We start from the raw sequence: 14107 nt of genomic DNA, 5'->3' as shown, positions 1-14107 counted from the left end.
TTTTTATTTTAGCACTTCAGAATCCAGAGGTGGTGGCCCTTCGAGGTGGACTAAACACCATCTTGAAAAATGTGATCGATTGCCAATTAAGTCGAATAAATGAGGCTCTCATTACTACAATTTTACACCTCCTTAATCATCCAAAGACCCGACAGTATGTACGAGCTGACGTAGAATTAGAGGTAGGAACTTTAATATTCTTTCTAGTTTTAAAATACGACTTTAAATACATACTCTTACTTTGAAATTTTAAAGTTAATATGCAGCACAGCATTAATTATTAAACCTAAATTAACTAATAAGCTTGGCTTATCCCAGCAGTATTTTATAGCTCATTCAGTTTGGACCGAATTGAAAAAATTCTCAAGAATATTTCATCAACATGTAAAGTGAAGTTTATTTTTTTTTATTATCTATGAAAACTTGACTGAGCAAATTAGAGCACAAGTAAGGTTTCATAGACATTTACATATTTATTTAAGAAGACCATTTCTTTTTAAGGACTATAGTATGTTAATTGTGTGTGAATAGCTCCTGCTAATTATATACTATTTATTAAACCATGCTAAAACTCTCTGAACTTGGAGACACTTGTTGGCAACTAAAGACCATATATAATTGAAAGAAATAGAATACGTATCTTTTTTAAAATACTCTACAATTTCTTTTTTTTTTTTTTTACTAATTCAGTTTTTTTTTTTTTTTTTTTTTTTTTTACAGTTGGTCTAAAATAGTAAGGCTACCATATGCCCTTTTCTATAATAAGTATGTAGTAGAGGTTGGAACAGAATTATCACAAACTGTATTCTTTTTTTTTTCCCCTCATTTTTGGCCATGCCCCGTGGCTTGTGGGATCTTAGTTTCCCTGACCAGGGATTAAACCTGGGCCCTCGGCAGTGAGAGCATGGAGTCCTAACCTCTGGACCACCAGGGAGTTACCACAAAATGTACTCTTATAGTTTATTTGTGTGAATGTATTACATTGTTGTCCATTGCAGATATCATTCAGAGTAAGTTTAAACCAAGGCTTTATTTGGGTATGAAATTATGCAAATTATAAAAGATTTATTGTTCCCTACTTTGCCTGTTTAAATCATTTTATGAAACTTGTCTTAAATGTTATAGTTCTGGTTTTATTAGGGCTACTAGAAATATTTTGAGATTATAAAATTGACATTAGCCTATATCACTAACTAACAAATTTAGGTACAATATTCTCCTTAATAAGTGATTTTAAATACATTATTCATGGGAATCCAGTGGGAATAAGCTGGCATTTTTGATATTTTACAGTGTATTTCGATTTAAGTTTTTTCTTTATCAAGTGGAGAAAATGATATTTTAAGATTGGAGAATTTTAAGATTGCAATAAAGGAAGATATTGTATATAGGCCTGGTTTTTATTCCTATATAATTGTGCAGCAGATTAGTAAAGCCTTTGTGTAAACGAAAAAACCTCAAAAAGAATATGGTAGATATTTAAGTACACGACTATATCTGCATAAGTTCTTTAAAGCCACAAATGTTCTTTTTTTCCTTAACAAGATCCTCCTAAAGTATCATAGTGATTGAGAGCATAGACTTCAGGCTATACGGATCTGGTTTTGGATTTTTGTTCTGTAACCTACTAGCTTTATGATTTGGGGCAAGTTATTAGCCTCTCTTGGACCCATTTTTTCCTAGGTAAAATAAAAGTCATGATTTTTACCTTAAAGAATTATTGTGAAGAATAAATACTATAATAATAATAGTAGTAGTAGTAATAGCAGCAACTAACACTCTTGTAAAGCTTATAATGAGTTAGGCAATATTTCCAGGTGCTTTACATATATTCATTCTAATCTACATAAATGTTTTATTTAGTACCTGGCACATAATAAGTATTCAATAAATACTGATTGCCTTGGATATTAATCATTATCATCTTCTACTTTATCATTATCTTCATCCTAGAGTCTGCTGTTACAAGAATATTGTCCTCAGTTTTATTAATTATATTTATAAATTTTCACTCTAACTTGATAACTTTGGTTTGTCTTTTCCACCTACAAAGGAGCTATTTTCATTGCTACTGTCTCGTTAGGCCCAAATCTTTCTTCTGTTAAAAAAAAAAAATCCCTTTTAAAATCTACCCTGGCTTCTATTTCTATAATCTGTAATATATTTTGACCTCACACAGGAAAAAAAAAAGGTACATTTAATATGATAATGTTATTAGAATAGGCAGTCAGTAAGGATTGTAAAATTGTAATTTTAATTTTTTATAGTAAATTTTAAAAACAACGTATTTTTTAAACTTCAGAGTAGGATAGTGTAGTTCATAGCATCTGCTATGGAAAACTAGAAAAGTTGAATAATTATGGAAATCATATATTTAAAGCAGTATAGAGCTGTGAAAGCAATAAGGACCAGAGGGAGTGAAAAATCTAGAGATGCCCTTGGGGGCACTGTAGATTTAGGCCACAGGCTAGAGGTTAAGAATATGACCTAGGCCTAGGTAGAAGACCAGACTATTTGGCAGGCGAATGTGTATGTGGAGTGACAAGCCTAGAGATGTGAGAAGCCCGCAGATCAAGTCTGATTTACCCTTCTAGAAGTTTGCTGAGATAAGAATCTGTGGAGAGCAGAAGTTAAAATGTTTCCACTGAGGAAAACACAGTGGAATAGGCTATGGTCTCCTGTGCATAGGACACAGAGGCTTCCCAGGAAGGGGGTTCATGGGCAGAAGTGGAAAGACCTCTAAGAAGTAGTGAATTTACACTGATTATATGCAGTTGCTTTTTTTTCCCTGGGGTCACTTACTGATCAGGACATAATTAGAAGTTGAAAATCCAGGTACGCTTTTCCTAGGACCTGAAAAATCAGAACAGCTTTTGGCAGTTATGTAGTATTCAAGTAACAAACTGGGTATTTCATAGCCGATTTCCTGTTCTTGACATGTCCCAAATTCTGAAGTAATTGTGGATGAGTGCCTAAAGATCTAAGTTCAAAACTTATGAAGTGTGTAGAAAAAATCCCCAATTTCTCACTGCTAAGGAGAAAAAAAAAAAACCTTGCTAAAGTCTCTTGAAAGTTTTGGAGATCCATACTTTAGAAACACAAGAAAACCAGGGGTACACTCAAATCTTAACAAAATTGCAGCATAGTTTAACTCAGTTGGTGACTAGGATAAGCTCATCAGTCCCTTTAATCTACCTGACTAACAGAGGAAAGGATAAACCGTCTCTGATGGAGATAACATCACTTGGAACCTTTAATAAAATTTACAATGTCTAACATTCAGTCAGAAATATGATTGAGTGTCATACAAAAAGACATGAATATGTAACTGAAAACTCAAAAGAAAAGAAATTCCATAGAAGCATGTCTACAGGTGATCCAGATGTTACAGCTAGAGGGAAAAGACTTTAAAACAAGCATGATTAACTTGTTAAGGAAAATGGAGAAGAAGAAAATAGATGAAATAATGGAGAATTTCACCATATAATTGCAGTGTGCAAAATGAATCAAATGGAACTAGTGCAGAAAAATATAAAACCTGAAATTCTGAACTCAGTGAAATTAAAAATCCATTTTGGATGAGAAGATATCATTAGTAAATTGAAATAAAAGTCAATAAAAATATCAAGTAAAACATTGGGGGCAGGGGAAGAGAAAGGAAATGAACATAACAAAAGGGATAAAACATAATTGTTGTCTTTGGAGAAGAGAGAGAAAATGAGCAGAAGCAGATATCCAAAGAAGCAGTGGTCAAAACTTTTGTTTCTAAAACTGATGAAACTTCATAAAGCTCAGAAAACTCAAGATAATACAAAGAAAACAACATGTACACACATCATGGTAAGGTTGTCAAAAACCAAGATAAATAAAAATCTTAAAATCAGCTTGAGATAAAAGACTCTACTTTCAAAGGAACAACTCTGACAGCTGATTTCCCAACAGAAATGATGGAACCAGAAGACAGTAGAATGGCATATTTAGAGTGCAGAAAGAAAATAATGTCAACCTACCTAGAGAAAATGTCTTTCAAAAACAAAGGTAAAATAAAGATTTTATAGACTAAAGAAAAATGACCCAAGGAAATTTAAAGAAACACTATTCTTTCTTCGATTCCTTGCCTTTATGTCATGAAGACAGTAAAGCAGCCTATGGTGAGGCACACGTGGGAAGGAACTGAGACCTTTTGCCAACAATTAGCACGTTGTGAGTAAACCATCTTGAAGCAGATTCTACAGCTTCAGTCAAGTCTTGAGATGACTGCAGCCCTGATCAATATTTTGACTACAACTTTATGAGGCACCCTGAGCCATAACTGCACAATTAAACTCTTCTAGATTCCTGACTCACAGAAACATTGTGAGATAATAAATATTTATTGCTTTTTAACAAATGAGACAGAGTACAGGAAGATGGTGGAAGAGTAAAACATGGAGATCACCTTCCTCTGCACAGATACACCAGAAATATATCTACACGTGGAACAACTCCTACAGAACACCTACTGAACGCTGGCAGAAGACCTCAGGCCTCCCAAAAGGCAAGAAACCCCCCACGTACCTGGGTAGGGCAAAAGAAAAAAGAATGAACAGAGACAAAAGAATAGGGATGGGACCTGAACCAGTGGGAGGGAGCTGTGAAGGAGGAAAGGTTTCCACACACTAGGAAGCTCCTTCGCGGGCGGAGACTGTGGGTGGGGGAGGGGGCAAGCTTCGCAGCCGCGTAGGAGAGTACAGCAAGAGGGGTGTGGAGGGCAAAGCGGTGAGATTCCCGCACAGAGGATCAGTGCCGACTGGCACTCACCAGCCTGAGAGGCTTGTCTGCTCACCCGCCGGGGCGGGCAGGGCTGGGAGCTGAGGCTCGGGCTTTGGTCGGAGCGCAGGGAGAGACTGGGGTTGGCGGCGTGAACACAGCCTGCAGGGAGTTAGTGCACCATGGCTAGTCAGGAGGGAGTCCGGGAAAAAGTCTGGACGTGCCAAAGAGGCAAGAGACTTTTTCTTCCATCTTTGTTTGCTGGTGCGCGAGGAGAGGGGATTAAGAGCGCTGCTTAAAGGAGCTCCAGAGACAGGCGCGAGCCGCGGTTAACAGCGCAGAAACCAGAGACGGGCATGAGACGCTAAGTCTGCTGCTGCCGCCAACAACAAGCCTGTGTGCGAGCACAGGTCACTCTCCACACCTCCCTTCCGGGGAGCCTGTGCAGCCTGCCACTGCCAGGGTCCCGGGATCCAGGGACAACTAACCCGGAGAACGCACGGCACGCCTCAGGCTGGTGCAACGTCACGCCGACGTCTGCTGCCACAGGCTCGCCCTACATCCGCACCCTTCCCTCCCCTCGGCCTGAGTGAGCCAGAGCCCCCGAAGCAGCTGCTCCTTTAACCTCATCCTGTCTGAGTGAAGAACAGATGCGCTCCGGCGACCTACATGCAGAGGCAGGGCCAAACCCAAAGCTGAACCCTGGGAGCTGTACAAACAAAGAAGAGAAAGGGAAATCTCTCCCAGCAGCCTCAGAAGCAGCAGATTAAAGCTCCACAATCAACTTGATGTACCCTGCATCTGTGGAATATATGAATAGGCAATGAATCATCCCAAATTGAGGAGGTGGACCTTGAGAGCAAGATTTATGATTTTTTCCCCTTTTTCTTCTTTTTGTGAGTGTGTACGTGCATGCTTCTGTGTTAGATTTTGTCTGTGTAGCCTTGCTTTCCCCAGTTGTCCTAGGGTTCTATCTGTCCTTTTTGTTTTCCTTTTTAAAAACATTTTTTTCTTAATAATTATTTTTTATTTTAATAGCTTTATTTTATTTTATCCTCTTTCTTTCTTTCTCGTTTCTTTCTTTCTTCCTTCCTTCCTTCCTTCCTTCCTTCCTTCCTTCCTTCCTTCCTTCCTTCCTTCCTTTCTTTCTCTCTTTCTCTCTTTCTTTTCTAACTGCCTCCCTCCCTTTCTCTCTCTCTCTCTCTCTCTCGCTTTCTTTCTTTCTTATTTTTTCTCCCTTTTATTCTGACCCGTGTGGATGAAAGGCTCTTGGTGCTGCAGCCAGGAGTCAGTGCTGTGCCTCTGAGGTGGGAGAGCCAACTTCAGGACACTGGTCCACAAGAGACCTCCCAGCTCCACATAACATCAAACGGTGAAAATCTCCCAGAGATCTCCATCTCAACACCAGCACCCAGCTTCACTCAATGACCAGCGAGCTACAGTGCTGGACACCCTATGCCCAACAACTAACAAGACAGGAACACAACCCCACCCATTAGCAGAGAGGCTGCCTAAAATCATAAGTCCACAGACACCCCAAAACACACCACCAGACATGGACCTGCCCACCAGAAAGGCAAGATCCAGCCTCATTCACCAGAACACAGACACTAGTCCCCTCCACTAGGAAGCCTACACAACCCACTGAACCAACTTTAGCCACTGGGGACAGACACCAAAAACAACGGGAACTACGAACCTGCAGCCTGCAAAAAGGAGACCCCAAAGACAGTAAGATCAACAAAATGAGAAGACAGAAAAACACACAGCAGATGAAGGAGCAAGATAAAAACCCACCAGACCTAACAAATGAAGAGGAAATAGGCAGTCTACCTGAAAAAGAATTCAGAATAATGATAGTAAAGATGATCCAAAATCTTGGAAACAGAATAGAGAAAATGCAAGAAACATTTAACAACGACCTAGAAGAACTAAAGATGAAACAGGCAACGATGAACAACACAATAAATGAAATTAAAAATACTCTAGATGGGAAAAATAGCAGAATAACTGAGGCAGAAGAACGGATAAGTGACCTGGAAGATAAAATAGTGGAAATAACTACTGCAGAGCAGAATAAAGAAAAAAGAATGAAAAGAACAGAGGACAGTCTCAGAGACCTCTGGGACAACATTAAACGCACCAACATTCGAATTATAGGGGTTCCAGAAGAAGAAGAGAAAAAGAAAGGGACTGAAAAATATTTGAAGACATTATAGTTGAAAACTTCCCTAACATGGGAAAGGAAATAGTTAATCAAGTCCAGGAAGCACAGAGAGTCCCATACAGGATAAATCCAAGGAGAAACATGCCAAGACACATATTAATCAAACTGTTAGAAGTTAAATACAAAGAAAACGTATTAAAAGCAGCAAGGGAAAAACAACAAATAACACACAAGGGAATCCCCATAAGATTAACAGCTGATCTTTCAGCAGAAACTCGGCAAGCCAGAAGGGACTGGCAGGACATATTTAAAGGGATGAAGGAGAAAAACCTGCAGCCAAGATTACTCTACCCAGCAAGGATGTCATTCAGATTTTATGGAGAAATTAAAACCTTTACAGAGAAGTAAAAGCTGAGAGGGTCCAGCATCACCAAACCAGCTTTACAACAAATGCTAAAGGATGTTCTCTAGTAGGCAAGAAACACAAGAGAAGGAAGAGACCTACAATAACAAACCCAAAATAATTAAGAAAACGGGAATAGGAACATACATATCGATAATTACCTTAAATGTAAATGGATTAAATGCTCCCACCAAAAGACACAGACTGGCTGAATGGATACAAAAACAAGACCCATATATATGCTGTCTACAAGAGACCCACTTCAGACCTAGAGACACATACAGACTGAAAGTAAGGGTATGGAAAAAGATACTCCATGCAAATGGAAACCAAAAGAAAGCTGGAGTAGCAATTCTCATATCAGACAAAATAGACTTTAAAATAAAGAGTATTACGAGAGACAAAGAAGGAGAGTACATAATGATCAAGGGATCGATCCAAGAAGAAGATATAACAATTGTAAATATTTATGCACCCAACATAGGAGCCCCTCAATACATAAGGCAAATACTAACAGCCATAAAAGGGGAAATCGACAGTAACACATTCATAGTAGGGGACTTTAACACCCCACTTTCACCAATGGACCGATCATCCAAAATGAAAATAAATACGGAAACACAAGCTTTAAATGATACATTAAACTAGATGGACTTAATTGATATTTATAGGACATTCCGTCCAAAAATAACAGAATACACATTTTTCTCAAGTGCTCACGGAACATTCTCCAGGATAGATCATATCTTGGGTCACAAATTAAGCCTTGGTAAATTTTAGAAAATTGAAACTGTATCAAGTATCTTTTCCGACCACAACACTATGAAACTAGATATCAATTACAGGAAAAGATCTGTAAAATGTACAAACACATGGAGGCTAAGTAATACACTATTAATAACGAAGTGATCACTGAAGAAATCAAAGAGGAAATTAAAAAATACCTAGAAACAAATGACAATGGAGACATGACAACCCAAAACCTATGGGGTGCAGCAAAAGCAGTTTTAAGAGGGAAGTTTATAGCAATACAATCCTACCTTCCGAAACATCCCGAATATACAACCTAACCTTGCACCTAAAGCAGTTAGAGAAGGAAGAACAAAAATAACCCAAAGTTAGCAGAAGGAAAGAAATCATAAAGATCAGATCAGAAATAAATGAAAAAGAAATGAAGGAAACGATAGCTAAGATCAATAAAACCAAAAGCTGTTTCTTTGAGAAGATAAACAAAATTGATAAACCATTAGCCAGACTCATCAAGAAAAAAAGGGAGAAGACTCAAATCAATAGAATTAGAAATGAAAAAGGAGAAGTAACAGCTGACACTGCAGAAATAAAAAAGATCATGAGAGATTACTACAAGCAACTCTATGCCAATAAAATGGACAATCTGGAAGAAATGGACAAATTCTTAGAAATGCACAACGTACCAATACTGAATCAGGAAGAAATAGAAAATATGAACAGACCAATCACAAGCACTAAAATTGAAACTGTGATTAAATAACTTCCAACAAACAAAAGCCCAGGACCTGAAGGCTTCCCAGGCAAATTCTATCAAACATTTAGAGAAGAGCTAACACCTATCCTTCTCAAACTCTTCCAAAATATAGCAGAGGGAGGAACACCCCCAAACTCATTCTACGAGGCCACCATCACCCTGATACGAAAACCGGACAAGGATGTCACAAAGAAAGAAAACTACAGACCAATATCACTGATGAACATAGATGCAAAGATCCTCAAAATACTAGCAAACAGAATCCAACAGCACATTAAAAGGGTCATACACCACAATCAAGTGGGGTTTATTCCAGGAATGCAAGGATTCTTCAATATATGCAAGTCAATCACTGTGATACACCATATTAACAAATTGAAGGAGAAAAACCATATGATCATCTCAGTAGATGCAGGGAAAGCTTTCGACAAAATTCAACACCCATTTATGATAAAATCCCTGCAGAAAGTAGGCATAGAGGGAACTTTCCTCAACATAATAAAGGCAGTATATGACAAACCCACAGCCAATATCGTCCTCAGTGGTGAAAAACTGAAAGCATTTCCACTAAGAACAGGAACAAGACGAGGTTGCCCACTCTCACCACTCTTATTCAACATAGTTTTGGAAGTTTTAGCCACAGCAATCAGAGACGAAAAGGAAATGAAAGGAATCCAAATCGGAAAAGAAGAAGTAAAGCTGTCACTGTTTGCAGATGACATGATACTATGCATAGAGAATCCTAAAGATGCAACCAGAAAACTACTAGAGCTAATCAATGAATTTGGTAAAGTAGCAGGATACAAAATTAATGCACAGAAATCACTTGCATTCCTATACACTAATGATGAAAATCTGAAAGTGAAATCAAGAAAACACTCCCATTTACCATTGCAACAAAAAGAATAAAATATCTAGGAATAAACCTACCTAAGGAGACAAACGACCTGTATGCAGAAAATTATAAGACACTGATGAAAGAAATTAAAGATGATACAAATAGATGGAGAGATATACCATGTTCTTGGATTGGAAGAATCAACATTGTGAAAATGACTCTACTACCCAAAGCAATCTACAGATTCAATGTAATCGCTATCAAACTACCACTGGCATTTTTCACAGAAGTAGAAAAATAAATTTCACAGTTTGTATGGAAACACAAAAGATCCCGAATAGCCAAAGCAATCTTGAGAACGAAAAACAGAGCTTGAGGAATCAGGCTCCCTGACTTCAGACTATGCTACAAAGCTACAGGAATGAAGACATAATGGTACTGGCACAAAAACAGAAAGATAGATCAATGGAACAGGATAGAAAGCCCAGAGATAAACCCATGCACATATGGTCACCTTATCTTTGATAAAGGGAGGCAGGAATGTACAGTGGAGAAAGGACAGCCTCTTCAATAAGTGGTGCTGGGAAAACTGGACAGCTACATGTAAAAGTATGAGATAAGATCACTCCCTAACACCATATGCAAAAATAACCTCAAAATGGATTAAAGACCTAAATGTAAGGCCAGAAACTATCAAACTCTTAGAGGAAAACATAGGCAGAACACTCTATGACATAAATCACAGCAAGATCCTTTTTGACCCACCTCCTAGAGAAATGGAAATAAAACCAAAAATAAACAAATGGGACCTAATGAAACTGCAAAGCTTCTGCACATCAAAGGAAACCATAAACAAGACCAAAAGACAACCCTCAGAATGGGAGAACATATTTGCAAATGAAGCAACTGACAAAGGATTAATCTCCAAATTTGCAAGCAGCTCAATAACAAAAAAACAAACAACCCAATCCAAAAATGGGCAGGAGACCTAAATAGACATTTCTCCAAAGAAGATATACAGACTGCCAACAAACACATGAAAGAATGCTCAACATCATTAATCATTAGAGAAATGCAAATCAAAACTACAATGAGATATCATCTCACACCAGTCAGAATGCAAAAAATCTAGAAACAATAAATGCTGGAGAGGGTGTGGAGAAAAGGGAACACTCTTGCACTGCTGGTGGGAATGTGAATTGGTTCAGCCACTATGGAGAACAGTATGGAGGTTCCTTAAAAAACTACAAATAGAACTACTATATGACCCAGCAATCCCACTGCTGGGCATATACCCTGAGAAAACCATAATTCAAAAAGAGTCATGTACCAAGATGTTCATTGCAGCTCTATTTACAATAGCCCGGAGACGGAAACAACCTAAGTGCCCATCATCGGATGAATGGATAAAGAAGATGTGGCACATATATACAATGGAATATTACTCAGCCATGAAAAGAAACAAAATTGAGCTATTTGTAATGAGGTGGATGGACCTAGAGTCTGTTATACAGAGCGAAGTAAGTCAGAAAGAGAAAGACAAATACCGTATGCTAACACATATATATGGAATTTAAGCAAAAAAAATGTCATGAAGAACCTAGGGGTAAGACAGGAATAAAGACACAGACCTACTAGAGAATGGACTTGAGGATATGGGGAAGGGGAAGGGTAAGCTGTGACAAAGTGAGAGAGTGGCATGGATATATATACACTACGAAACGTAAAATGGAAAGCTAGTGGGAAGCAGCCGCATAGCACAGGGAGATCAACTCGGTGCTTTGTGACCACCTAGAGGGGTGGCAGGGAGGGATACGCAAGAGGGAAGAGATATGGGAACATATGTGTATGTATAACTGATTCACTTTGTTATAAAGCAGAAACTAACACACCATTGTAAAGCAATTATGCTCCAATAAAGATAATAAAAAAAAAATGAGACAGACTCAAAGGAAGGTTAAAGTGAATCCTTAAAAGGAAAGTGATCCTAGACAAACAAGGAAATGCAGGAAGGAATGAAGCGTGGCAAAAAACGTACACATGACAAAATATAAAAGACTACTCATTGTCTAAAACGATATTTGTAATGTCTTAGGTATTTTAAATCATTTTAAAATTAAAATTCAGGCCACAGTAATGCAGTCAGCACAAGGCTGGACCAGGGGGGTTGGTAAATGAGATACAGTGGTTTAAGTTCTAAAATGAGTGAGCCTAACAGTGTTGCTATATACAAGGACAATACACGAACATAATTTGGATTTCCTTATACTAGTAAGAAAATGAACATAATTTATAAAGTAAAAATAATTAAATAATGTTCAGAAATAGGCAACACAAGTCATAGTGTTAGAAATCAGGATAGTAGTCCTGTGGTGAGAACGAACGGGAGAATAAGGAGGCTTTGAGGATTATAGGGAACGTGCTTAGTTTGAGAAAATCCATCAAACCTCACATTCATGATTTGTGCACTGCTTAATATGTATGTTAAACGTCAGTTTAGAAGTTCAGAAATTCAGTTTGTACATTTAAAAAAATCACTCAAATATATTCCTTGATGATGAGTTTGAAGAAATAAGTCTCTCAAGCAGTGTACCCAGTTAGAGATACAGAGAAGTGGAATTAATTTTAGCTTGTTACAGGAAGAATACATTTTATAATAAGGACTCTTTTTCTTCTTCTTTTTTTGCCTTTTCTTTTTATTAGCGAATTTTAGCACCCTATACTGATTTTCACTACAGACATAGTCCAGATACAGCTGAAGGACAGCTTAAGTAAGTACCATGCGTGTTACTGTTAAAACTTTTAGATTTGCCTGATTGTACGTAGAGCCAGAGAAAAATGAGTTTAAGTAAATTTCCTATTTCATGGAGTTATAGTTCTCTCATAATTAGCTGTGGTTTAAAAAATTAAAAGTAAGCATCGGGAAATTTAAAGACTTGGAATTAGTTTCTTATTTTAAAAAATGTAAGATATGTAGGAGTAGAAACCTTGATCTTTAATAATTTTTCTATTGTACATGTTTTTAGCACAATTACATTGAAAGACTAAAAGAATTAATTGTGAGTAGAATGAAGAGCGGCCTAAATTGAGTAAGCAGAAAAATATACTGTGTAGAATTTTGAGAGTAAGGTTCATAGGGAGGTAAGAGGAGATAGAGTAAAGATTATTTTCTAGAAATGAGGCAGGATAATTTTCAGTTTTTCTGGAGAGAAATGCACATGTTCACTAGGTATTCTGGTATAACTATATTTAAATTGATTTATGGATCAAATAATGAACTTGTCGGTGAAGATTTTGCCGCTGACACAGTTCCAATAAATATGCTATCAGGTGTAGCATAGTAGGATTGTTGGATTGTAGACACACTTATTTTGAGAGATAGTATGTTTTTAAAATTCCTCACTAAGTTTGGGAACATTTTAAAATGGGCATATTTTTGTTGTTTTTCATTTTTCTCCTGAATTAAAAATAGTGGTTTCATATCTTTAATCACCTCCATCACTGTGGACTCATTGCATGCTAACATATCGTGACCTGAGCTAAGAAATTAGAATAGTCATTCTCTGTTTAAGACTTCTCAGACCTTATTCTTGCTAACTAAGTTATGAATTGGGATTCTTAAGCCCCTTTCTTGGCTTCTCCTATCACACTTGGGCATGCTCTTTATTGATGAAGAATGTATGCATTTTCTATTGCTGCATGACAAATGACTACAAATATAGAAGCTTAAAATAACATCAGTTTATTAGTTCACAGTTCAGTAGGTCAGAGGTCTGGCGTGGTTCTTATCTGGAAGTTCTGGTGAAGAAGCCATTTATTTCTGGGCTCACTCAGATTGTTGGCAGAATTCACTTCCTTGCTATTGTACAACTGAAGTTCCTGTTTTCTTGCTGACTGTCAACTGGGGCCTACTCTCAGCTTCTAATGGCCACCCTCTTTTCCTGGCACATGGTACTCTCCATCTTCAAACACAGCAGGAATTCCTTGAATCTTTGTGCTTTGAATCTCTCTGACTTTTTCTTCTGCTTCCAGCTAGAGAAAGCTCTCCAGTTCGATCAAGCCTACCAGATGATCTCCGTATCTTAAGGTCTGCCGGGCTATATAACATAAACATAATCACAGTCATGGCAATGATATCATATTCACAGGGATCCAGGGATTAAGACCTAGAATCTTGAGAGGATAGGGGCGTTTTTAGAATTCTGCCTACCAGAATAAGCAAGAGACGAACCTGGATATTTTTTAGAGTTGAGGAGGGGGGAGTACATTCCACCAAAATCCTTTCTTTTCTGTTTGGTTCAATACTTTGCTTTCCTTAAGTTTCTGGAGTATGGGCAGTTTCTGGAGCATGAGTACATTATAGCTAGGGAATAAGGAAATGGGTGTTTTTTTTTTTTTTTTTTTACAATACTACTAATTTATCAAATAGGTTAGAGATTGGATTAC

General features: G+C 37.6%; 1 protein-coding gene across 4 annotated transcripts in view; it reads left to right on the top strand.

The window, feature by feature from the left end:
• The window catches only part of RICTOR (RPTOR independent companion of MTOR complex 2), a 127789-nt gene that overhangs the window by 61891 nt on the left and 51791 nt on the right, over positions 1-14107 (top strand). For all 4 annotated transcript variants that reach the window (XM_082651485.1, XM_082651483.1, XM_082651484.1 and 1 more), the window contains exons 8-9: positions 13-182; positions 12365-12432. In XM_082651485.1, coding sequence (XP_082507611.1) covers positions 13-182; positions 12365-12432 — 238 coding nt within the window. The remainder of the gene's footprint in view (positions 1-12; positions 183-12364; positions 12433-14107) is intronic.

This window comes from Grampus griseus (genome assembly GCF_964374135.1).
Source record: "Grampus griseus genome assembly, chromosome: 3".
In the NCBI taxonomy this organism is placed as follows: domain Eukaryota; kingdom Metazoa; phylum Chordata; class Mammalia; order Artiodactyla; family Delphinidae; genus Grampus; species Grampus griseus.
Note: the sequence above shows the minus strand (reverse complement) of the source record. Positions and strands in the feature narration are given on the sequence as shown.